We start from the raw sequence: 26412 nt of genomic DNA, 5'->3' as shown, positions 1-26412 counted from the left end.
AGGTGACAGGGATACTGGAGTGATGGAGGTAGATATGTATAGGGGTAAGGTGACAGGGATACTGGAGTGATAGAGGTAGATATGTATAGGGGTAAGGTGACAGGGATACTGGAGTGATAGAGGTAGATATGTATAGGGGTAAGGTGACAGGGATACTGGAGTGATAGAGGTAGATGTGTATAGGGGTAAGGTGACAGGGATACTGGAGTGATAGAGGTAGATATGTATAGGGGTAAGGTGACAGGGATACTGGAGTGATGGAGGTAGATATGTATAGGGTAAGGTGACAGGGATACTGGAGTGATGGAGGTAGATATGTATAGGGGTAAGGTGACAGGGATACTGGAGTGATAGAGGTAGATATGTATAGGGGTAAGGTGACAGGGATACTGGAGTGATGGAGGTAGATATGTATAGGGGTAAGGTGACAGGGATACTGGAGTGATGGAGGTAGATATGTATAGGGGTAAGGTGACAGGGATACTGGAGTGATGGAGGTAGATATGTATAGGGGTAAGGTGACAGGGATACTGGAGTGATGGGTGATAGAGGTAGATATGTATAGGGGTAAGGTGACAGGGATACTGGAGTGATGGAGGTAGATATGTATAGGGGTAAGGTGACAGGGATACTGGAGTGATGGAGGTAGATATGTATAGGGGTAAGGTGACAGGGATAATGGAGTGATGGAGGTAGATATGTATAGGGGTAAGGTGACAGGGATACTGGAGTGATGGATGTAGATATGTATAGGGGTAAGGTGACAGGGATACTGGAGTGATGGAGGTAGATATGTATAGGGGTAAGGTGACAGGGATACTGGAGTGATGGAGGTAGATATGTATAGGGTTAAGGTGACAGGGATACTGGAGTGATAGAGGTAGATATGTATAGGGGTAAGGTGACAGGGATACTGGAGTGATGGAGGTAGATATGTATAGAGGTAAGGTGACAGGTATACTGGAGTGATGGAGGTAGATATGTATAGGGGTAAGGTGACAGGGATACTGGAGTGATAGAGGTAGATATGTATATGGGTAAGGTGACAGGGATACTGGAGTGATGGAGGTAGATATGTATAGGGGTAAGGTGACAGGGATACTGGAGTGATAGAGGTAGATATGTATAGGGGTAAGGTGACAGGGATACTGGAGTGATAGAGGTAGATATGTATAGGGGTAAGGTGACAGGGATACAGGAGTGATAGAGGTAGATATGTATAGGGGTAAGGTGACAGGGATACAGGAGTGATAGAGGTAGATATGTATAGGGGTAAGGTGACAGGGATACTGGAGTGATAGAGGTAGATATGTATAGGGGTAAGGTGACAGGGATACTGGAGTGATGGAGGTAGATATGTATAGGGGTAAGGTGACAAGGATACTGGAGTGCTAGAGGTAGATATGTATAGGGGTAAGGTGACAGGGATACTGGAGTGATAGAGGTAGATATGTATAGGGGTAAGGTGACAGGGATACTGGAGTGATGGAGGTAGATATGTATAGGGGTAAGGTGACAGGGATACTGGAGTGATAGAGGTAGATATGTATAGGGGTAAGGTGACAGGGATACTGGAGTGATAGAGGTAGATATGTATAGGGGTAAGGTGACAGGGATACTGGAGTGATGGAGGTAGATATGTATAGGGGTAAGGTGACAGGGATACTGGAGTGATGGAGGTAGATATGTATAGGGGTAAGGTGACAGGGATACTGGAGTGATGGAGGCAGATATGTATAGGGGTAAGGTGACAGGGATACTGGAGTGATAGAGGTAGATATGTATAGGGGTAAGGTGACAGGGATACTGGAGTGATGGAGGTAGATATGTATAGGGGTAAGGTGACAGGGATACTGGAGTGATGGAGGTAGTTATGTGTAGGGGTAAGGTGACAGGGATACTGGAGTGATGGAGGTAGATATGTATAGGGGTAAGGTGACAGGGATACTGGAGTGATAGAGGTAGATATGTATAGGGTTAAGGTGACAGGGATACTGGAGTGATAGAGGTAGTTATGTATAGGGTTAAGGTGACAGGGATACTGGAGTGATAGAGGTAGATATGTATAGGGGTAAGGTGACAGGGATACTGGAGTGATGGAGGTAGATATGTATAGGGGTAAGGTGACAGGGATACTGGAGTGATAGAGGTAGATATGTATAAAGGTAAGGTGACAGGGATACTGGAGTGATGGAGGTAGATATGTATAAGGGTAAGGTGACAGGGATACTGGAGTGATGGAGGTAGATATGTATAGGGGTAAGGTGACAGGGATACTGGAGTGATAGAGGTAGATATGTATAGGGGTAAGGTGACAGGGATACTGGAGTGATGGAGGTAGATATGTATAGGGGTAAGGTGACAGGGATACTGGAGTGATGGAGGTAGATATGTATAGGGGTAAGGTGACAGGGATACTGGAGTGATAGAGGTAGATATGTATAGGGGTAAGGTGACAGGGATACTGGAGTGATAGAGGTAGATATGTATAGGGGTAAGGTGACAGGGATACTGGAGTGATGGAGGTAGATATGTATAGGGGTAAGGTGACAGGGATACTGGAGTGATGGAGGTAGATATGTATAGGGGTAAGGTGACAGGGATACTGGAGTGATGGAGGTAGTTATGTATAGGGGTAAGGTGACAGGGATACTGGAGTGATAGAGGTAGATATGTATAGGGGTAAGGTGACAGGGATACTGGAGTGATGGAGGTAGATATGTATAAGGGTAAGGTGACAGGGATACTGGAGTGATAGAGGTAGATATGTATAGGGGTAAGGTGACAGGGATACTGGAGTGATAGAGGTAGATATGTATAGGGGTAAGGTGACTTGGCATCAGGATATAGGATAAACAAAGTAGCAGCAGCATAATTGATGATTGTATGTGAGTGTGTGCGCGTGTGTGTAGAGTCAATATAAATGTGTGTGCATGTTATGTGTGTGTTGGAGTGTCAGTGTGTGTCAGTGTGTAGAGTCCTGTGAGTATGCATATAATTAAATACAGATAGTCCATGTAGCCATTCTGTTAGCTATTTAGCAGTCTAATGGCATATGGCTCTTTTCTAATGACGGTGAGGCGTTTTAATCTGAGTAAAGCCGAGCGCCTCATTCTATTTGTATCACCTTCAACCCCACAGCCGTTCCCATCTCTTAGTGTGAGTAAATCAGTGCAGGATTTAATCCTAATCTAATGACTTCATAGGCTGACCGGCCAAGTATCAATTGTAGACGTCAAATCAAACTGTACATCAACTTCAGAACATTCCCTTAAATTGATTTTGCTGAATTTAATCAGAATGGTTTCAGATGTAATCTCTCATCAATGTAAATTCTATAATTTGAGATGTCACCTGCCATACTCAATCACACACAAAGACACAAAGACACACACATACACACACACACACACACACACACACACAGACACCTGACTTTATCTGAAAGTGAGTGTGTAAAAAAATGGTGTATTAATTTTTTGTGAATTGTTTTAACCATTTTCGTTCTAATTTATCATAACCATTACAGATAACAAATCCTAATTTATCATAACCATTACAGATAACAAATCCTAATTTATCATAACCATTACAGATAACAAATCCTAATTTATCATAACCATTACAGATAACAAATCCTAATTTATCATAACCATTACAGGTAACAAATCCTAATTTATCATAACCATTACAGATAACAAATCCTAATTGCTAAATTCAGTCAATAAAAAAACAAGTGCCATTTTAAGATTGATTTATTGAAACCATAATATCAACTTGGGTATGACGCTACAAGCTTGGCACAGCTGTATTTGGGGAGTTTCTCCCATTCTTCTTTGAAGATCCTCTCAAGCTCTGTCAGGTCTCTCCAGAGATGTTCGATCGGGTTCAAGTCCGGGCTCTGGCCACTCAAGGACATTCAGAGACTTGTCCCGAAGCCACTTCTGCATTGTCTTGGCTTTGTGCTTAGGGTCGTTGTCCTATTCGAAGGTGAACCTTCACCCCAGTCTGAGTGCTCTGGAGCAGGGTTTCATCAAGGATCTCTATGTACTTTGCTCTGTTCATCTTTCCCTCAATCCTGACTAGTCTCCCAGTCCCTGCTGATGAAAAACATCCCCACAGCATGATGCTGCCACCACCATGCTTCACCATAGGGATGGTGCCAGGTTTCCTCCAGACGTGACTCTTGGCATTCAGGCCAAAGAGTTCAATCTTGGTTTCATCAGACCAGAGAAACTTGTTTCTCATGGTCGGAATCCTTTAGGTGCCTTTTGGCAAACTCCAAGCGGGCTGTCATGTGCCTTTTACTGAGGAGTGGCTTCCGTCTGGCCACTCTACCATAAAGGCCTGATTGGTAGAGTGCTGCACAGATGGTTGTCCTTCTGGAAGGTTCTCCCATCTCGACAGAGGAACTCTGGAGCTCTGTCAGAGTGACCATTGGGTTCTTGGTCACCTCCCTGACCAAGGCCCTTCTCCCCCGATTGCTCAGTTTGGAGGAGAAGAATGATGGAGGCCACTGTGTTCTTCGGGACCTTCACTGCTGCAGACATTTTTTGGTACCCTTCCCCAGATCTGTGCCTCAACACAATCATGTCTCGGAGCTCTACGGACAATTCCTTTGACCTCATGGCTTGGTTTTAGCTCTGACGTGCACTGTCAACTGTGGGACCTCACATAGACAGTTGTGTGCCTTTCCAAATCATGTCCAATCAATTGAATTTACCAGAGGTGGACTCCAAATCAAGTTGTAGAAACATCTCAAGGATGATCAATGGAAACAGGATGCACCTGAGCTCAATTTCGAGTCTCATGCAAAGGGTCTGAACACTTATGTAAATAAGGTATTTCATTTTTTTTTTTTAATAAGTGTGCAAAAATGTATAAAAACCCTGTTTTCACTTTGTCATTATGGGGTATTGTGTGTAGATTGAATGGGAAAATAATTAATTTAATACATTTTAGAATAAGGCTGTAATGTAATTTTTTTGTGGAAAAAGTCAAGGGGTCTGAATACTTTCCGAATCCACTGTATGGTTGTGCAATGGCATAGCCTTGTTTTGTTAATTTAGCAGACAAGATGCTCTTATTCTCCCAGCCCTTATCACTGTTAAGACACACCTATTGTATAGTAAAAAACATGATGTAATATAACATTGTAGTCATTTAGCAGACGCTCTTATCCATTTTTTTAACTTTTTCTTACTGGTTCCATGTGGGAATCCAACCCACAACCCTGGCAGTTCAGGTGCCAGGCTCTACCAACTGAGCCACACAGGAAGAAAATAAACAGAATAAAATATGAAATAAGATTTTTCCAAATGAAATAGTTGCCAGTGTGAAGTGACACACATCTCGCGTCTGAAACCGTCATTCTCAAAGAGTGATAATTTGAAACAGGGCTCAAGTTGGCGTGTTGAAAGACAATTATTTAGGGTTACAAACCAGAATCTCTCTTCTTTTCGATATACAGATATTCAATTTTGTTTGTTCTACATGTTATATTTAGTTTTTCTAAATGGACAATTCCACATTGAACACTACGTGGTGATGAATTACGACCATAGCATCTGTTTGGGGAGTAGGCCTAGGCTTAATGTGTCTGATAAATACACTCTTTGTCTTTATCAAACAAATGTTTTGCATATTTTCAGTGTGGAGCCTGTCTATGTATAGGGGGGTAATAGCCTAACCCTAGGCTAACCAATTCTAAATGGCACTAGCAGTTTGCAAAGTAGCCTAAGCGCAAAATAGATGGGAAGCAATTATTCCAAAACAGCAGCTTGTTGTTGGAACATAAACTCAGCAAAAAAAGAAACGTCCTCTCACTGTCAACTGCGTTTAGTTTCAGCAAATTTAACATGTGTAAATATTTGTATGAACATAACAAGATTCAACAACTGAGACATAAACTGAACAAGTTCCACAGACGTGTGACTAACAGAAATTGAATAATGTGTCCCTGAACAAAGGGGGGGTCAAAAGTAAAAGTCAGTAATTGGTGTGGCCACCAGCTGCATTAAGTACTGGAGTGCATCTCCTCCTCATGGACTGCACCAGATTTGCCAGTTCTTGCTGTGAGATGTTACCCTACTCTTCCCCCAAGGCACTTGCAAATTCCCAGACATTTATGGGGGGAATGGCCCTAGCCCTCACCCTCCAATCCAACAGGTCCCAGATGTGCTCAATGGGATTGAGATCTGGGCTCTTCGCTGGCCATGGCAGAACACTGACATTCCTGTCTTGCAGGAAATTACGCACAGAACGAGCAGTATGGCTGGTGGTATTGTCATGCTGGAGGGTCATGTCAGGATGAGCCTGCAGGAAGGGTACCACATGAGGGAGGAGGATGTCTTCCCTGTAACGCACAGCGTTAAGATTGCCTGCAATGACAACAAGCTCAGTCCGATGATGCTGTGACACACCGCCCCAGACCATGACGGACCCTCCACCTCCAAATCAATCCCGCTCCAGAGTACGTGTAAAGCTAATTTCTTCGACGATAAACGCGAATCCAACCATCACCCCTGGTGAGACAAAACCGCGACTCGTCAGTGAAGAACACTTTTTGCCAGTCCTGTCTGGTTCAGCAACGGTAGGTTTGTGCCCATAGGCGACGTTGTTGCCGGTGATTTCTGGTGAGGACCTGCCTTACAACAGGCCTACAAGCCCTTAGTCCAGCCTCTCTCAGCCTATTACGGACAGTCTGAGCACTGATGGAGGGATTGTGCGTTCCTGGTGTATCTCGGGCAGTTGTTGTTGCCATCCTGTACCTGTCCCGCAGGTGTGATGTTCGGATGTACCGATCCTGTGCAGGTGTTGTTACACGTGGTCTGCCACTGCGAGGACGATCAGCTGTCCTTCCTTTCTCCCTGTAGCACTCTCTTCGGCGTCTCACAGTACGGACATTGCATTTTATTGCCCTGGCCACATCTGCAGTCCTCATGCCTCCTTTCAGCATGCCTAAGGCACATTCACGCATATGGGCAGGGACCCTGGGCATCTTTCTTTTGGTGTTTTTCAGAGTCAGTAGAAAGGCCTGTTTAGTGTCCCATGTTTTCATAACTGTGACCTTAATTGCCTTAATTGTAAGCTGTTAGTGTCTTAACGACCGTTCCACAGGTGCATGTTCATTAATAGTTTATGGTCCATTGAACAAGCATGGGAAACAGTGTTTAAACCCTTTACAATGAAGATCTGTGAAGTCATTTGGATATTTATGAATTATCTTTGAAAGACAGGGTCCTGAATAAGGGACGTTTCTTTTTTTATTTCCCTACTTCAATCAACCAGTCCATTTTTAATTTGTGATAAAACTGTCATCATTTGGCAAGAAATGTAGCTTGTGTATCCCATAAGTTAGATTACATTTTATAGGAATTTATTTCTGTAGGCCTAACGAGAACTTGTGTGTGCACTCTGGACACGTGTGTAGAGGGAGTGGTCAGAACGCAATTGAGTGAGTGAGACAGAGAGGGGAAAGGGAATTTATGGAGAAGAACTGCATGATGCCTGGCTTGTTTTTCTCCGCAAATGCGCATGTAGGCCTACAAATGGAACACTGGAGTCAAAGCAATTTAACGTGTCTTGCAGACAATATAAAATAAATAAAAATCGTGACAATATGTCTCTTGCCCGTTCGGGTAGCCACAAATCAGATTCCACCAAATAGTTTCAGTATTTGAAACAAATGTGATCTCTGGTTAAACATCACATGTTGAGGTCTGTCGAGACTCATGCCCATCCACACCTCCGACGTTGACTTTTTTTTGTTCGAGGCTAAATGCTAACTATCAAAAACAAACATAAACTAATTGCGAAGAAAGACAAATCCAGGTCATTAAGTTAAACAAGCTAGTAGCTACCAAATCTAATTTACGGTAAGTATGGACATATACAGTGCATTCGGAAAGTATTCAGACCCCTCATGTTGTTACGTTATATCCTTATTCTAAAATGGATATATACCTTAATTACATAAGTATTCAGACCCTTTGCTATGAGACTCAAAATTGAGCTCAGGTATATCCTGTTTCCATTGATCATCCTTGAGATGTTTCTTCAACTTGATTGGAGTCCACCTGTGGTAAATTCAGTTGATTGGACATGATTTGGAAAGGCACACACCTGTCTATATAAGGTCCCATAGTTGACAGTGCATGTCAGAGTAAAAAACAAACCATGAGGTCGAAGGAATTGTCCGTAGCGCTCTGAGACATGATTGTGTCGAGTCACAGATCTGGGGAAGGGTACCAAAAATGTGTGCTGGTCCCCAAGAACACAGTGGCCTCCATCATTCTTAAATGGAAGAAGTTTGGAACCACCAAGACTCTTCCTAGAGCTGGCCGCCTGGCCAAACTGAGCAATCGGGGGAGAAGGGCCTTGGTCAAGGCGATGACCAAGAAGCCACTCCTCAGTAAAAGGCACATGACAGCCCGCTTGGAGTTTGCCAAAAGGCACCTAAAGGACTCTCAGACCATGAAAACAAGATTCTCTGGTCTGATAAAATCAAGATTGGATTCTTTGGTCTGAATGCCAAGCGTCACGTCTGGAGGAAACCTGGCACCATCCCTAGGGTGAAGCATAGTGGTGGCAGCATTATGCTGTGGGGATGTTTTTCAGCGGCATGGACTAGGAGACTAGTCAGGATCGAGGGAAAGATGAACGGAGCAAAGTACAGAGAGATTCTTAATGAAAACCTGCTCTAGAGAGCTCAGGACCTCAGATTGGGGCAAAGGTTAATCTTCCAACAGGACAATGACCCTATGCACACAGCCAAGACAATGCAGAAGTGGCTTCGGGACAAGTCTCTGAATGTTCTTGAGTGGCTCAGCCAGAGCCCGGACTTGAACCCGATCGAACATCTCTGGAAAGACCTGAAAATAGCTGTGCAGTGATGCTCCCCATCCAACCTGACAGAGCTTGAGAGGATCTGCAGAGAAGAATGGGAGAAACTCCCCAAATACAGGTGTGGCAAGTTTGTAGAGTCATACCCAAGAATATTCGAGGCTGTTATCGCTGGCAAAGGTTTCTCTTATAATTCACTGTATCACAATTCCAGTGGGTCAGAAGTTTACATACAGTAAGTTGACTGTGCCTTTAAACAGCTTGGAAAATTCCAGAAAATGATGTCATGACTTTAGAAACTTCTGATAGGCTAATTGACATAATTTGAGTCAATTGGAGGTGTACCTGTGGATGTATTTCAAGGCCTGCCTTCAAACTCAGTGCCTCTTTGCTTGACATCATGGGAAAATCAAAAGAAATCAGCCAAGACCTCAGAAAAAAAATTGTAGACCTCCACAAGTCTGGTTCATCCTTGGGAGCAATTTTCCAAATGCTTGAAGGTACCATGTTCATCTGTACAAACAATAGTACGCAAGTATAAACACCATGGGACCACGCAGCTGTCATAAGCTCAGGAAGGAGACGTGTTCTGTCTCCTAGAGATGAACGTACTTTGGTGTGAAAGTGCAAATCCATCCCAGAACAACAGCAAAGGATCTTGTGAAGATGCTGGAGGAAACAGGTACAAAAGTCTCTATATCCACAGTAAAACGAGTCCTATATCGACATAACCTGAAAGGCCGCTCAGCAAGGAAGAAGCCACTGCTCCAAAACCGCCATAAAAAAGCCAGACTACGGTTTGCAACTACACATGGGGTCAATGATGGTACTTTTTGGAGAAATGTCCTCTGGTCTGATGAAACAAAAATAGAACTGTTTGGCCATAATGACCATCGTTATGTTTGGAAGAACACCATCCCAACCTTGAAGCACGGGGGTGGCAGCATCATGCTGTGGGGGTGCTTTGCTGCAGGAGGGACTGGTGCACTTCACAAAATAGATGGCACCATTATGTGGATATATTGAAGCAACATCTCAAGACATCAGTCAGGAAGTTAAAGCTTGGTCACAAATGGGTCTTCCAAAGGGACAATGACCCCAAGCATACTTCCAAAGTTGTGGCAAAATGGCTTAAGGACAACAAAGTCAAGGTATTGGAGTGGCCATCACAAAGCCCTGACCTCAATCCTATAGAAAATGTGTGGGCAGAACTGAAAAAGCTTGTGCGAGCAAGGAGGCCTACAAACCTGACTCAGTTACACCAGCTCTGTCAGGAGGAATGGGCCAAAATTCACCCAACTTATTGTGGGAAGCTTGTGGAAGGCTACCTGAAACGTTTGACCCAAGTTAAACAATTTAAAGGCAATGATCCCAAATACTAATTGAGTGTATGTAAACTTCTGACCCACTGGGAATGTGATGAAAGAAATAAAAGCTGAAATAAATAATTCTCTCTACTATTATTCTGACATTTCACATTCTTAAAATAAAGTGGTGATCCTAACTGACCTAAGACAGGGAATTTTTACTAGGATTAAATGTCAGGAATTGTGAAAAACTGAGTTTAAATGTATTTGGCTAAGGTGTATGTAAACTTCCAACTTCAACTTTATGTAATGAATTACGGTTTTCTTTTTTTTTTAATGCATTTGCAAACATTTCCAAAAACCTGTTTTTTCTTTGTCATTATGGGGTATTGTGTGTAGATTGATGAGGGGAAAAAACAATTTAATCAATTTTAAAATAAGACTGTAACGTAACAGTAAAGGGGTCTGAATACTTCCCGAATGCACTGTACAAGTGAAAGTGAATGAGAGAAATTGACCAATCACATGCACAAAGGACCCTAGTTAATGTAATTGCTACTTTTTCTATGATAGCGCACACTGCTGAAATTAGCTGGGGTAGAAATTCACTACTGTTCCTTGTGGATATGCAAGTGCGTGTGTGTGTGGAAATAGTTCTTAGATCCCTTGGCAATTTCAAAAGTACATGAATATTAAAACAGCCACAGCACATACATATTATTTTATTCTTACCATATTTTCCATTCACAGATTCAAAGCAGCGTCCACAGTATTCATTGATTTTTGAATACTATCCTCTTTTCAAAGGCGTCCATGTTGCCATTGTAGGACGCTGCCAGACTATTCTGTCCCGCCATTTTATTATTTGCTTTCAACTCTCCCTGTGATGGGGGGATGAAAAGAGCGAGGTGGAGGAAGAGTGAAAGAGAGAGGGGCATGGTGATGAGAGGTCAGGCAGGATAGCTAGTAAACTGGATACCCTCCTGGTGTGGCCAGGGGAAAGGTGACCCTCTCTACACTCCTCCTGACCTGGGTCTGCACACAACACTCAGTCTGTCTCCTCAAAGGGGGGGGGGATCTAGTCACCATGACGCCCCATAAAGTCAAATAAATAATATCCTCCCTGATGGTAGTCCCTCACTGCATTGGTTAGACCAGAGCCATAGTCTCAGCCAGGGCTAGACGCAGGGCCTGTACACTATCTGTGATTACTCAGCAGGGTTTTTCCTTCTTGCACTGTGTGCCACAGCAGCCCTTTCCATCTCACCCCACAGGATGCCGCTCTGCTCTTCTCTCCTTTCCTCCTACGCTCCTCTCTATGAGGTTACATTTCAACGTAGATTCCCCACCCTGGGGACTGGCAGACCGTCACACTCAACCATTTACCCTCACTCACCAAGAAGGTCCAGTGTTTGTAACCGTATCCTGTGGAGAAGCTTTTTCTTGGCATTTGGTTATGGTGTCGACAGGGCCCAGGGGTGGAGCTCCGCAAAGGGGCCTATCCAGCAGAGACACAGCAGGCCTACGCTCCAGGACTGGCCTCAGTTGTCCATGCTGAGAGGGCAGTGGAAGGCAAGGAGGGCTATTGATAGGCTCAGTCAACTCACCTGCTTAATTCATTATATTTTACTCTAAATTGTATATCCCACCCGCTGTATGATCATATAATATTTAGCAGCTGAGGTGATTTTATGTTGTCAATCCAACGGATGATTTAAACAATAGCCTTTCTGGCCTCCCGAGTGGAGCAGCGGCCTAAGGCACTGCATCGCAGTGCTTGAGGCGTCGCTACAGACCCGGGTTTGACCCAGGCTGTCACAATCGGCCGTGACCGGGAGTCCCATAGGGGGGTGTACAATTGGCCTGGGTTTGGTGGTTTTACAGTGGTATAGTGTGATACAGACAGAGAGAGTGGTATAGTGTGATACAGACAGAGAGAGTGGTATAGGGTGATAAAGACAGAGAGAGTGGTATAGGGTGATACAGACAGAGAGAGAGTGGTATAGGGTGATAAAGACAGAGAGAGTGGTATAGTGTGATACAGACAGAGAGAGTGGTATAGTGTGATACAGACAGAGAGAGTGGTATAGGGTGATAAAGACAGAGAGAGTGGTATAGGGTGATACAGACAGAGAGAGAGTTGTATAGTGTGATACAGACAGAGAGAGAGGTATAGGGTGATAAAGACAGAGAGAGTGGTATAGTGTGATAAAGACAGAGAGAGTGGTATAGTGTGATACAGACAGAGAGAGTGGTATAGTGTGATACAGACAGAGAGAGTGGTATAGTGTGATACAGACAGAGAGAGTGGTATAGGGTGATACAGACAGAGAGAGTGGTATAGGGTGATAAAGACAGAGAGAGTGGTATTGTGTGATACAGACAGAGAGAGTGGTATAGTGTGATACAGACAGAGAGAGAGTGGTATAGTGTGATACAGACAGAGAGAGTGGTATAGGGTGATAAAGACAGAGAGAGTGGTATAGGGTGATAAAGACAGAGACTGTGGTATAGTGTGATAAAGACAGAGAGAGTGGTATAGTGTGATACAGACATAGAGAGTGGTATAGGGTGATACAGACAGAGAGAATGGTATAGTGTGATACAGACAGAGAGAGTGGTATAGTGTGATACAGACAGAGAGAGAGTGGTATAGTGTGATACAGACAGAGAGAGTGGTATAGTGTGATACAGACAGAGAGAGTGGTATAGTGTGATACAGACAGAGAGAGTGGTATAGTGTGATACAGACAGAGAGAGTGGTATAGTGTGATACAGACAGAGAGAGTGGTATAGGGTTATACAGACAGAGAGAGTGGTATAGTGTGATACAGACAGAGAGAGAGTGGTATAGTGTGATACAGACAGAGAGAGTGGTATAGGGTGATAAAGACAGAGAGAGTGGTATAGGGTGATAAAGACAGAGAGAGTGGTATAGTGTGATACAGACAGAGAGAGAGTGGTATAGTGTGATACAGACAGAGAGAGTGGTATAGGGTGATAAAGACAGAGAGAGTGGTATAGGGTGATAAAGACAGAGAGAGTGGTATAGTGTGATACAGACAGAGAGAGTGGTATAGGGTGATAAAGACAGAGAGAGTGGTATAGGGTGATGAAGACAGAGAGAGTGGTATAGGGTGATACAGACAGAGAGAGTGGTATAGGGTGATAAAGACAGAGAGAGTGGTATAGGGTGATAAAGACAGAGAGAGTGGTATAGTGTGATACAGACAGAGAGAGTGGTATAGGGTGATAAAGACAGAGAGAGTGGTATAGGGTGATAAAGACAGAGAGAGTGGTATAGGGTGATACAGACAGAGAGAGTGGTATAGGGTGATAAAGACAGAGAGAGTGGTATAGGATGATAAAGACAGAGACTGTGGTATAGTGTGATAAAGACAGAGAGAGTGGTATAGTGTGATACAGACAGAGAGAGTGGTATAGTGTGATACAGACAGAGAGAGTGGTATAGGGTGATACAGACAGAGAGAGTGGTATAGTGTGATACAGACAGAGAGAGAGTGGTATAGTGTGATACAGACAGAGAGAGTGGTATAGGGTGATAAAGACAGAGAGAGTGGTATAGGATGATAAAGACAGAGACTGTGGTATAGTGTGATAAAGACAGAGAGAGTGGTATAGTGTGATACAGACAGAGAGAGTGGTATAGGATGATACAGACAGAGAGAGTGGTATAGGGTGATAAAGAAAGAGAGAGTGGTATAGGGTGATAAAGACAGAGACTGTGGTATAGTGTGATAAAGACAGAGAGAGTGGTATAGGGTGATACAGACAGAGAGAGTGGTATAGTGTGATACAGACAGAGAGAGTGGTATAGGATGATAAAGACAGAGAGAGTGGTATAGTGTGATACAGACAGAGAGAGTGGTATAGGATGATAAAGACAGAGAGAGTGGTATAGGATGATACAGACAGAGAGAGTGGTATAGGATGATAAAGACAGAGAGAGTGGTATAGTGTGATACAGACAGAGAGAGTGGTATAGTGTGATACAGACAGAGAGAGTGGTATAGGGTGATAAAGACAGAGAGAGTGGTATAGGATGATAAAGACAGAGAGAGTGGTATAGTGTGATACAGACAGAGAGAGTGGTATAGGATGATAAAGACAGAGAGAGTGGTATAGTGTGATACAGACAGAGAGAGTGGTATAGTGTGATATAGACAGAGAGAGAGTGGTATAGTGTGATACAGACAGAGAGAGTGGTATAGGGTGATAAAGACAGAAAGAGTGGTATAGGATGATAAAGACAGAGAGAGTGGTATAGTGTGATACAGACAGAGAGAGTGGTATAGTGTGATAAAGACAGAGAGAGAGAGGTATAGGGTGATAAAGACAGAGAGAGTGGTATAGTGTGATACAGACAGAGAGAGAGTGGTATAGTGTGATGCAGACAGAGAGAGTGGTATAGTGTGATAAAGACCGAGAGAGTGGTATAGTGTGATACAGACAGAGAGAGTGGTATAGTGTGATACAGACAGAGAGAGTGGTATAGGGTGATACAGACAGAGAGAGTGGTATAGGGTGATAAAGACAGAGAGAGAGTGGTATTGGGTGTTAAAGACAGAGAGAGTGGTATAGGGTGATAAAGACAGAGAGAGTGGTATAGGGTGATACAGACAGAGAGAGTGGTATAGTGTGATACAGACAGAGAGAGTGGTATAGGGTGATACAGACAGAGAGAGTGGTATAGTGTGATACAGACAGAGAGAGAGTGGTATAGTGTGATACAGACAGAGAGAGTGGTATAGGGTGATAAAGACAGAGAGAGTGGTATAGGATGATAAAGACAGAGACTGTGGTATAGTGTGATAAAGACAGAGAGAGTGGTATAGTGTGATACAGACAGAGAGAGTGGTATAGGATGATACAGACAGAGAGAGTGGTATAGGGTGATAAAGAAAGAGAGAGTGGTATAGGGTGATAAAGACAGAGACTGTGGTATAGTGTGATAAAGACAGAGAGAGTGGTATAGGGTGATACAGACAGAGAGAGTGGTATAGTGTGATACAGACAGAGAGAGTGGTATAGGATGATAAAGACAGAGAGAGTGGTATAGTGTGATACAGACAGAGAGAGTGGTATAGGATGATAAAGACAGAGAGAGTGGTATAGGATGATACAGACAGAGAGAGTGGTATAGGATGATAAAGACAGAGAGAGTGGTATAGTGTGATACAGACAGAGAGAGTGGTATAGTGTGATACAGACAGAGAGAGTGGTATAGGGTGATAAAGACAGAGATAGTGGTATAGGATGATAAAGACAGAGAGAGTGGTATAGTGTGATACAGACAGAGAGAGTGGTATAGGATGATAAAGACAGAGAGAGTGGTATAGTGTGATACAGACAGAGAGAGTGGTATAGTGTGATATAGACAGAGAGAGAGTGGTATAGTGTGATACAGACAGAGAGAGTGGTATAGGGTGATAAAGACAGAAAGAGTGGTATAGGATGATAAAGACAGAGAGAGTGGTATAGTGTGATACAGACAGAGAGAGTGGTATAGTGTGATAAAGACAGAGAGAGAGAGGTATAGGGTGATAAAGACAGAGAGAGTGGTATAGTGTGATACAGACAGAGAGAGAGTGGTATAGTGTGATGCAGACAGAGAGAGTGGTATAGTGTGATAAAGACCGAGAGAGTGGTATAGTGTGATACAGACAGAGAGAGTGGTATAGTGTGATACAGACAGAGAGAGTGGTATAGGGTGATACAGACAGAGAGAGTGGTATAGGGTGATTAAGACAGAGAGAGAGTGGTATTGGGTGTTAAAGACAGAGAGAGTGGTATAGGGTGATACAGACAGAGAGAGTGGCATAGGGTGATAAAGACAGAGAGAGTGGTATAGTGTGATACAGACAGAGAGAGTGGTATAGTGTGATACAGACAGAGAGAGTGGTATAGGGTGATAAAGACAGAGAGAGTGGTATAGGGTGATAAAGACAGAGAGAGTGGTATAGTGTGATAAAGACAGAGAGAGTGGTATAGTGTGATACAGACAGAGAGAGTGGTATAGGGTGATAAAGACAGAGAGAGTGGTATAGGGTGATACAGACAGAGAGAGTGGTATAGGGTGATACAGACAGAGAGAGAGGTATAGGGTGATAAAGACAGAGAGAGTGGTATAGGGTGATACAGACAGAGAGAGTGGTATAGTGTGATACAGACAGAGAGAGGGGTATAGGGTGATACAGACAGAGAGAATGGTATAGTGTGATACAGACAGAGAGAGTGGTATAGTGTGATACAGACAGAGAGAGAGTGGTATAGGGTGATAAAGACAGAGAGAGAGTTGTATAGTGTGATACAGACAGAGAGAGAGTGGTATAGGGTGATAAAGACAGAGAGAGAGTGGTATAGTGTGATACAGACAGAGAGAGAGTGGTATAGGGTGATAAAGACAGAGAGAGTGGTATAGGGTGATACAGACAGAGAGAGAGTGGTATAGGGTGATAAAGACAGAGAGAGAGTGGTATAGGGTGATAAAGACAGAGAGAGAGTGGTATAGGGTGATACAGACAGAGAGAGAGTGGTATAGGGTGATACAGACAGAGAGAGAGTGGTATAGGGTGATACAGACAGAGAGAGAGTGGTATAGGGTGATAAAGAAAGAGATAGTGGTATAGGGTGATAAAGACAGAGAGAGAGTGGTATTGGGTGTTAAAGACAGAGAGAGTGGTATAGGGTGATACAGACAGAGAGAGAGTGGCATAGGGTGATAAAGACAGAGAGAGTGGTATAGTGTGATACAGACAGAGAGAGTGGTATAGTGTGATACAGACAGAGAGAGTGGTATAGGGTGATAAAGACAGAGAGAGTGGTATAGGGTGATAAAGACAGAGAGAGTGGTATAGTGTGATAAAGACAGAGAGAGTGGTATAGTGTGATACAGACAGAGAGAGTGGTATAGGGTGATAAAGACAGAGAGAGTGGTATAGGGTGATACAGACAGAGAGAGTGGTATAGGGTGATACAGACAGAGAGAGAGGTATAGGGTGATAAAGACAGAGAGAGTGGTATAGGGTGATACAGACAGAGAGAGTGGTATAGTGTGATACAGACAGAGAGAGGGGTATAGTGTGATACAGACAGAGAGAATGGTATAGTGTGATACAGACAGAGAGAGTGGTATAGTGTGATACAGACAGAGAGAGAGTGGTATAGGGTGATAAAGACAGAGAGAGAGTTGTATAGTGTGATACAGACAGAGAGAGAGTGGTATAGGGTGATAAAGACAGAGAGAGAGTGGTATAGTGTGATACAGACAGAGAGAGAGTGGTATAGGGTGATAAAGACAGAGAGAGTGGTATAGGGTGATACAGACAGAGAGAGAGTGGTATAGGGTGATAAAGACAGAGAGAGAGTGGTATAGGGTGATAAAGACAGAGAGAGAGTGGTATAGGGTGATACAGACAGAGAAAGAGTGGTATAGGGTGATACAGACAGAGAGAGAGTGGTATAGGGTGATACAGACAGAGAGAGAGTGGTATAGGGTGATAAAGAAAGAGATAGTGGTATAGGGTGATAAACACAGAGAGAGTGGTATAGGGTGATACAGACAGAGAGAGAGTGGTATAGGGTGATAAAGAAAGAGAGAGTGGTATAGGGTGATAAACACAGAGAGAGTTGTATAGGGTGATACAGACAGACAGAGTGGTATAGGGTGATACAGACAGAGAGAGTGTGGTATAGTGTGATACAGACAGAGAGAGTGGTATAGTGTGATACAGACATAGAGAGTGGTATAGGGTGATACAGACAGAGAGAGTGGTATAGGGTGATAAAGACAGAGAGAGAGTGGTATAGTGTGATACAGACAGAGAGAGAGTGGTATAGTGTGATACAGACAGAGAGAGTGGTATAGGGTGATACAGACAGAGAGAGTGGTATAGTGTGATATAGACAGAGAGAGAGTGGTATAGTGTGATACAGACAGAGAGAGAGTGGTATAGGGTGATAAAGACAGAGAGAGTGGTATAGGGTGATAAAGACAGAGAGAGAGAGTGGTATAGTGTGATACAGACAGAGAGAGAGTGGTATAGGGTGATAAAGACAGAGAGAGTGGTATAGGGTGATAAAGACAGAGAGAGTGGTATAGGGTGATAAAGACAGAGAGAGTGGTATAGGGTGATACAGACAGAGAGAGAGTGGTATAGTGTGATACAGACAGAGAGAGAGTGGTATAGGCTGATAAAGACAGAGAGAGTGGTATAGTGTGATACAGACAGAGAGAGTGGTATAGGGTGATAAAGACAGAGAGAGTGGTATAGTGTGATACAGACAGAGAGAGTTGTATAGGGTGATACAGACAGAGAGAGTGGTATAGGGTGATACAGACAGAGAGAGTGGTATAGTGTAATAAAGACAGAGAGAGTGGTATAGTGTGATACAGACATAGAGAGAGTTGTATAGGATGATAAAGACAGAGAGAGAGTGGTATAGGGTGATAAAGACAGAGAGAGTGGTATAGGGTGATACAGACAGAGAGAGTGGTATAGTGTGATACAGACAGAGAGAGTGGTATAGGGTGATAAAGACAGAGAGAGTGGTATAGGGTGATAAAGACAGAGAGAGTGGTATAGGGTGATAAAGACAGAGAGAGAGTGGTATAGGGTGATAAAGACAGAGAGAGTGGTATAGTGTGATACAGACAGAGAGAGTGGTATAGGGTAATACAGACAGAGAGAGTGGTATAGGGTGATACAGACAGAGAGAGAGTGGTATAGGATGATAAAGACAGAGAGAGAGTGGTATAGTGTGATACAGACAGAGAGAGTGGTATAGTGTGATACAGACAGAGAGAGTGGTATAGTGTGATACAGACAGAGAGAGTGGTATAGTGTGATACAGACAGAGAGAGTGGTATAGTGTGATACAGACAGAGAGAGTGGTATAGGGTGATAAAGACAGAGAGAGAGTGGTATAGTGTGATACAGACAGAGAGAGTGGTATAGTGTGATACAGACAGAGAGAGTGGTATAGGGTGATAAAGACAGAGAGAGAGTGGTATAGGGTGATAAAGACAGAGAGAGAGTGGTATAGTGTGATACAGACAGAGAGAGTGGTATAGTGTGATACAGACAGAGAGAGTGGTATAGGGTGATACAGACAGAGAGAGTGGTATAGGGTGATACAGACAGAGAGAGAGTGGTATAGGGTGATAAAGACAGAGAGAGTGGTATAGGGTGATACAGACAGAGAGAGTGGTATAGTGTGATACAGACAGAGAGAGAGTGGTATAGGGTGATAAAGACAGAGAGAGAGTGGTATAGTGTGATACAGACAGAGAGAGTGGTATAGGGTGATACAGACAGAGAGAGTGGTATAGGGTGATACAGACAGAGAGAGAGTGGTATAGGGTGATAAAGACAGAGAGAGTGGTATAGGGTGATACAGACAGAGAGAGTGGTATAGGGTGATACAGACAGAGAGAGTGGTATAGGGTGATACAGACAGAGAGAGTGGTATAGGGTGATAAAGACAGAGAGAGTGGTATAGGGTGATACAGACAGAGAGAGTGGTATAGGGTGATACAGACAGAGAGAGTGGTATAGGGTGATAAAGACAGAGAGAGAGTGGTATAGGGTGATAAAGACAGAGAGAGTGGTATAGGGTGATACAGACAGAGAGAGAGTGGTATAGGGTGATAAAGACAGAGAGAGTGGTATAGGGTGATACAGACAGAGAGAGTGGTATAGGGTGATACAGACAGAGAGAGTGGTATAGGGTGATAAAGACAGAAAGTGGTCAAACTAAGTATTGTCTTGGGTCTTAGACACCCACTTTTCACTTTTCAGCTTTTCAGGCTTTGTTTTTACATAGGGAAAAATATTAAATGGCACCCTATTCTGTATAAGTGGGGAATATGGAATGGCCATAATCTGTAATGGCCCCAGTGTATAGGTAATAGGGTGCCATTTTGGACAATGCCATATTTCGTTGAATGTTGCGTTTCCTTCGAACTTGTGTGATGTTAATACTGTGTCTGTGTGCTGGCTGTGTCTCCCTCTCAGGCCTCATCCTGCTCTTCTACCTAGTGTTCTACATCTTCCTAGCAGGCATGTTCTGCCTCACCATGTACGTCATGCTGCAGACCTTGGATGACCACAAACCCACCTGGCAAGACAGGCTTGGCACACCAGGTATTATACACTAATACACCAATACCACCATTTAAGAGGTTTTGATACACTTAAACCTCACATTACAAACTAACATTTTTACAACTGCTACTGTATAGCCGTGAACACCCCAGACAATCACACATTGTATTGTATACATATGATGAAGGCTAAAATCACTCCCGCTCCTCTTTCTCTCTTTTCACCAGGCATGATGATCAGACCCAGGGGAGACACCATGGAGATCAACACCCACAACACTGAGAGCTGGGACATGTATACCAAGATCCTGGACAACTTCCTGTCCTGTGAGTCTGTCTGTCTGTCTGTCTGTCTGTCTGTCTGTCTGTCTGTCTGTCTGTCTGTCTGTCTGTCTGTCTGTCTGTCTGTCTGTCTGTCTGATGTCATTTCCATTGGGGAAAACAACATGTTAAACTGTAATTCTCTCCCATCCAGCCTACAACAACTCTCTGCAGGCTGAGAAGAATGAAGAGTGCACACCGGACCAGTATTTTTTTCAGGCAGACAGTGGTGATGTGAAGAACAACCCCAAGCGCTCCTGCCAGTTCAACCGATCCCTTCTACAAGAATGCTCTGGCCTCGATGACCATACCTATGGATACCAGGCTGGCAAGCCATGCATCATCATCAAGCTGAACCGGGTATGGGGGGACTTGTGGTGTTGCTTGGAGACGTAAGGGAGAGGGGAATGGAGCAGGAAACGGTTGGGAGCCTGGAAGAGATCATACCAATTAAATACAAACAATGTTGGAAAAGTTTAGAATTGTTTGTTTTATTGTTTTGAGAATCCCAACATTTCTCAGTTGAATGGATGTGCTTTAAGGAGGGATGAAGTGGGGATGGTGGTGGAACTGCCAGGTTTACACAGGTCTCTGTCCCTCTAGGTGATTGGGATGTTGCCAGGAAAGGATAGCCAGGCTCCTTTTGTCACTTGTGGAGCGAAGGTGAGCCTCTCTCTCGCTCTTTCAGTCCCCCCCTCTCTCAGAATTAACCCATCTTGTATCTTTTTTATTTATTTTAATTTTACATTTATTTAACCAAGTAGGCCAGTTGAGAACAAGTTCTCATTTACAACTGTGACCTGGCCAAGATAAAGCAAAGCAGTGCGACAAAAACAACAACACAGAGTTACACATAAACAAATGTACAGTCAATAACACAAAGAAAATAAAGATTTTTCTATTTATGTTCAGTGTGTGCAAATGTAGAATAGTAGGGAGTTAGGCAATAAATAGGCCCTAGAGCCGAAAATAATTACAATTTAGCATTAATACTGGAGTAATAGATGTGCAGATGATGATGTGCAAGTAGAGATACTGGGGTGCAAAAGAGCAAGAGGGTAAGTAATAATATGGGGATGAGGTAGTTGGGTGTGCTATTTACAGATGGGCCGTGTACAGGTACAGTGATCGGTAAGCTGCTCTGACAGCTGATGCTTAATGTTAGAGAGGGAGATATAAGACTCCAGCTTCAGAGATTTTTGCAATTCGTTCCAGTCATTGGCAGCAGAGAACTGGAAGGAAAGGCGGCCAAAGGAAGTGTTGGCTTTGGGGATGACCAGTGCAATATACCTGCTGGAGCGCGTGCTACGGGTCGGTGTTGCTATGGTGACCAGTGAGCTGAGATAAGGCGGGGGGGTTGGGCAAGTTGCTGCAGGGGTTGCTGAGATGTTGGCCAGGGTAGGGGTAGCCAGGTGGAAAGCATGGCCAGCCGTGGAAAAATGCTTATTGAAATTATCAATTATCGTAGAGTGACAGTGTTTCCTATCCTCAGTGCAGTGGGCAGCTGGGAGGAGGTGCTCTTTTTCTCCATGGACTTTACAGTGTCCCAAAACTTTTTGGAATTAGGGCTACAGGAAGCAAATTTCTGTTTGAAAAAGCTAGCCTTAGCTTTCCTAACTGACTGAGTATATTGGTTCCTGACTTCCCTGAAAAGTTGCATATCGCGGGGGCTATTCGATGCTAATGCAGAACGCCACAGGGTGTTTTTGTGCTGGTCAAGGGCAGTCAAGTCTGGGGTGAACCAAGGGCTATATCTGTTCTTAGTTCTACATTTTTTTGAACGGGGCATGCTTATTTAAGATGGAGAGGAAAGCACTTTTGAAGAGCAACCAGGCATCCTCTACTGACGGGATAAGGTCAATATCCTTCCACGATACTCGGGCCAGGTCAATTAGAAAGGGCTGCTCGATGAAGTGTTTTAGGGAGCGTTTGACAGTGATGAGGGGTGGTCGTTTGACTGCGGACCCAGTACGCATGCAGGCAATGAGGCAGTGATCACTGAAATCCTGGTTGAAGACAGCAGAGGTGTATTTAGAGGGCGGGTTGGTCAGGATGATATCTAAGAGGGTGCCCATGGTTATGGATTTAGGATTGTACCTGGTAGGTTCCTTGATGATTTGTGTGAGATTGAGGGCATCTAGCTTAGATTGTAGGACGGCCGGGGTGTTAAGCATGTCTCAGTTTTGGTCACCTAACAGTACGAACTCTGAAGATAGATGGGGGGCGATCAATTCACATATGGTGTCCAGGGCACAACTGGGGGCTGAGGGGGGTCTATAACAAGCGACAACGGTGAGAGACTTGTTTCTGGAAAGGTGGATTTTTAAAAGTAGAAGCTCGAACTGTTTGGGCACAGACCTGGATAGCATGACAGAACTCTGCAGCTATCTCTGCAGTAGATTGCAACTCCGCCCCCTTTGGCAGTTCTATCTTGTCGGAAAATGTTATAGTTAGGGATGGAAATTTCAGGATTTTTGATGGCCTTCCTAAGCCAGGATTCAGACATGGCTAGGACATCCGGGTTGGCAGAGAGTGCTAAAGCAGTGAATAAAACAAACTTAAGGAGGAGGCTTCTAATGTTAACATGCATGAAACCAAGGCTTTTACGGTTACAGAAGTCAACAAATGAGAGCGCCTGGGGAATGGGAGTGGAGCTAGGCACTGCAGGGCCTGGATTAACCTCTACATCACCAGAGGAACAGAGGAGGAGTAGGGTAAGGGTACGGCTAAAGGCTAAAAGAACTGGTCGTCTAGTACGTTCGGAACAGAGAGTAAAAGGAGCAGGTTTCTGGGCACGGAAGAATAGATTCCAGGCATAATGTACAGACAAGGGTATGGTAGGATGTGAGTACAGTGGAGGTAAACTTAGGCATTGAGTGACGATGAGAGAGGATCTGTCTCTAGAGGCACCATTTAAGCCAGGTGAGGTCACCGCATGTGTGGGGGGTGGAGCATAAGGACTAGCTAAGGAATATTAAGCAGGGCTTGAGGCTCTACAGTGAAATAAGACAAAAATTAATAACCAAAACAGCAATAGACAAGGCATATTGACATTAGGGAGAGGCATGCGTAGCCGAGTGATCATATGGTCCAGTGAGTAGCTAGGTGAGCTGGAGCCACGGCGATTCAGACAGCTAGCAGGCCGGGGCTAGCAGCAGGCTAGCAGATGGGCCTCGGGGACGTCGCAACAGGAGAGTCTGTTGAAACCCCCTCGGACGGTTACGTCGGCAGACAAGTCGTGATGGATCGGCGGGGCTCAGTGTCGGCAGCAAAGGGTCCAGGCCAATTGGCAAAAGAGGTAATTGAAGCTCAGGGATTGCTTGATGGAATCTCTTCAGCTAGCTGGGAGATGGGCCTAGTTCGAGGCTAGCTCCAGGCTAACTGGTGCTTGCTTCGGGACAGAGACGTTAGACAAGAGTAGCCACTCGGATAGCAGCTGCGATGATCCAGAGTAAAGGTTCAGAGCTTGCGGTAGGAATCCGGAGATGTGGTACAGAAAAGCAGTTCGATATGCTCTGGGTAGATATCGCGCTGTGCAGGCTGGCAGGAGTTGCCTGGGCTGAGGCTGGCAGTCCGAGTTAACGGTGATGACCGCTAGCAGTGGGTAACTGACTACTAGCTAGTAGCTAGTTAGCTGGCTAGCTTCAGAAGGGGGTTCCGGTTCGAAAGTGTAAAAATAACAGATCCATACCACATTGGGTGAGGCGGGTTGCAGGAGAGTATGTTCAGTCCGTAGATGGAAAATTAGATTTAAAAAAAAATTCTACAAATATATACGAAGAAAAACGATATATACAAGGGACGGGACAATACAATCAAAACAGACATCCCCACTGCTACGCCATCTTGAAATCTTGTTCTCATCTATGTCATCCATTACCTTCCTTTATGTCTGTGTCTTTCTTTGCTCGTCTGTGTTGCGTGATACAATGTCATTTCATCCTTTCATACCCTATGTGTATTTTGTTGTTCTCTTCTTTTCTGTTACCGTCCATTCTGTCCTTCCACTCTCAGAGGTACAAAGTTGGCAAAGATGAGTGGGTAAGGGTGCCACTGTAGTGATCTTAGTGACAGATAGATATGTATTGTAGTAGATATGTATTGTGTAGTTGCTAGTGATACACTGGTACCCTCAACTTTTTATTTTCCAAGCTAGAGAGATACAATAACGTTGTAGCATAGCATGTACAGGTAGACTCAATGTCTAAAATAAATGTCAATAAATAGTAGTTTACTATTGCAAGTCCACAAGGACAGTATAGAGATAGACATGCAGTAAATGCCAAAGATACATTTCCATCAAGTCTACTCTAATTGTCATGGTGTCCTTTCAAAGCGCGTCCACTCCTTCAGATTGGGCAGTCCTACCCTGCTCGCCCACACACTTCCGACTGAACATTCTCTAACTAATAACCTTGATCCTCTGCCCCTGCAGAAAGAAGACTCTGATAAGATTGGAAAGGTGGCGTACTACCCTGAAAATGGCACCTTCAACCTCATGTACTACCCTTACTATGGCAAGAAAGCTCAGGTGAGAATCCCGCGACACCAACCCAGCAACACTCAGAAAGCATCACTTATCAACCTATTTTTATGGTTAGAATATCTAATATTAGTGATCCAATGTCATTACATTGTTATTACGCATTAATCTGCATGTGCTTTCAATACATTATAGATCAAATGTTGCTGGAAAGCAATGCTGAAAGCTTATGTAACAATAACTTACGAATCTATTGTCTTGTTTCAGGTGAACTACTCCCAGCCTCTGGTTGCCATTAAGTTCCTCAACATCACCCTCAACGAAGACATCAACATCGAGTGCAGGATCATCTCCAACAACATTCCTCCTGGGAGTGAAAGAGACAAGTTTGCTGGAAAAGTGTCTTTCAAACTGAGGATCAACACGAAACAATAGATGTACATTCTCTTTCTCTCACAAATATTCCCACCCACATTCTGTGCACAGGTACACACACACACACACACACATACAGAAACAGATAACAGAATTAACACCCTCCATTTGACGAATAGAATATGTTTACAACTTCCATTTACCCTCGATGTCGGGCATTGTATGCCCAGTGGAGTGATGTCAGAATGGTTCAGTAAAAAGGGTGGTCATTCTGTCTTTGTTTCTGTGTGATAGCTTTGGGACTGATTCTGTTCTGTAAGTTAGTTTGACTTGAAGTCGATTTATCAACACATCTTACCAGTTTACTGTGGGTCCTTCCTTGCTGCCTCCCTCTAGAGTGCCCCTTTATATATGAATATACACAAAATACAATACAAAACGTGTATATCTATTTATATATAATATCCTTATATCAGTGTGTCTATTTTGTTGCACTTGAATAGTTCAACAGCTAAACGTATGATTTAAAAACCATTTTGGTGGATGAATGCAGAGACGGAGTCATTTTTCATGTGTGTATAGTCTTTAGTGTCCTAAGAAAGCGGGAGGCGTCATGTCCCAGCTCTCTGCAGGAATTATGAATTAGGTTATGTTAAACCACTGGCCAGCAGCACTCTGCAGTGATCATCCAGTTTACTCCCCCACACAGCCATTGTGTGAATGAAATGTGAGCTATAAGAAGATAGCATCTCCAACATGGGGAGTTATAGAGGTCAACACCTTTGAGTATGTGTATGTGTACTGTATGTGTATGTTTGTAAGTGTGTGTACTGTATGTGTGTGTACGTGTGTATGTGTGTATACTGTATGTTTGTTTGTATGTGTGTGTGTGTACTGTATGTATATGTTTGTATACTGTATGTTTGTTTGTATGTGTGTGTACTGTATGTGTATGT

The 26412-nt window shown here is 43.8% G+C and overlaps 1 protein-coding gene across 1 annotated transcript in view; it reads left to right on the top strand.

Moving 5' to 3' along the window:
* LOC115154429 (sodium/potassium-transporting ATPase subunit beta-2-like) overlaps nt 1–25987 on the top strand; it is a 32875-nt gene extending 6888 nt beyond the window's left edge. The window contains exons 2-7 of the mRNA XM_029700625.1: nt 20189–20317; nt 20506–20604; nt 20753–20958; nt 21202–21261; nt 25034–25129; nt 25349–25987. Of these exons, the coding sequence (XP_029556485.1) occupies nt 20189–20317; nt 20506–20604; nt 20753–20958; nt 21202–21261; nt 25034–25129; nt 25349–25516 (758 nt within the window). The 3' untranslated portion in view covers nt 25517–25987. The remainder of the gene's footprint in view (nt 1–20188; nt 20318–20505; nt 20605–20752; nt 20959–21201; nt 21262–25033; nt 25130–25348) is intronic.
* The last annotated feature ends 425 nt before the right edge of the window (nt 25988–26412 follow it).

This window comes from Salmo trutta, chromosome 19 (genome assembly GCF_901001165.1).
Source record: "Salmo trutta chromosome 19, fSalTru1.1, whole genome shotgun sequence".
NCBI lineage: Eukaryota > Metazoa > Chordata > Actinopteri > Salmoniformes > Salmonidae > Salmo > Salmo trutta.
This window is presented reverse-complemented; position numbering and strand designations above follow the sequence as displayed.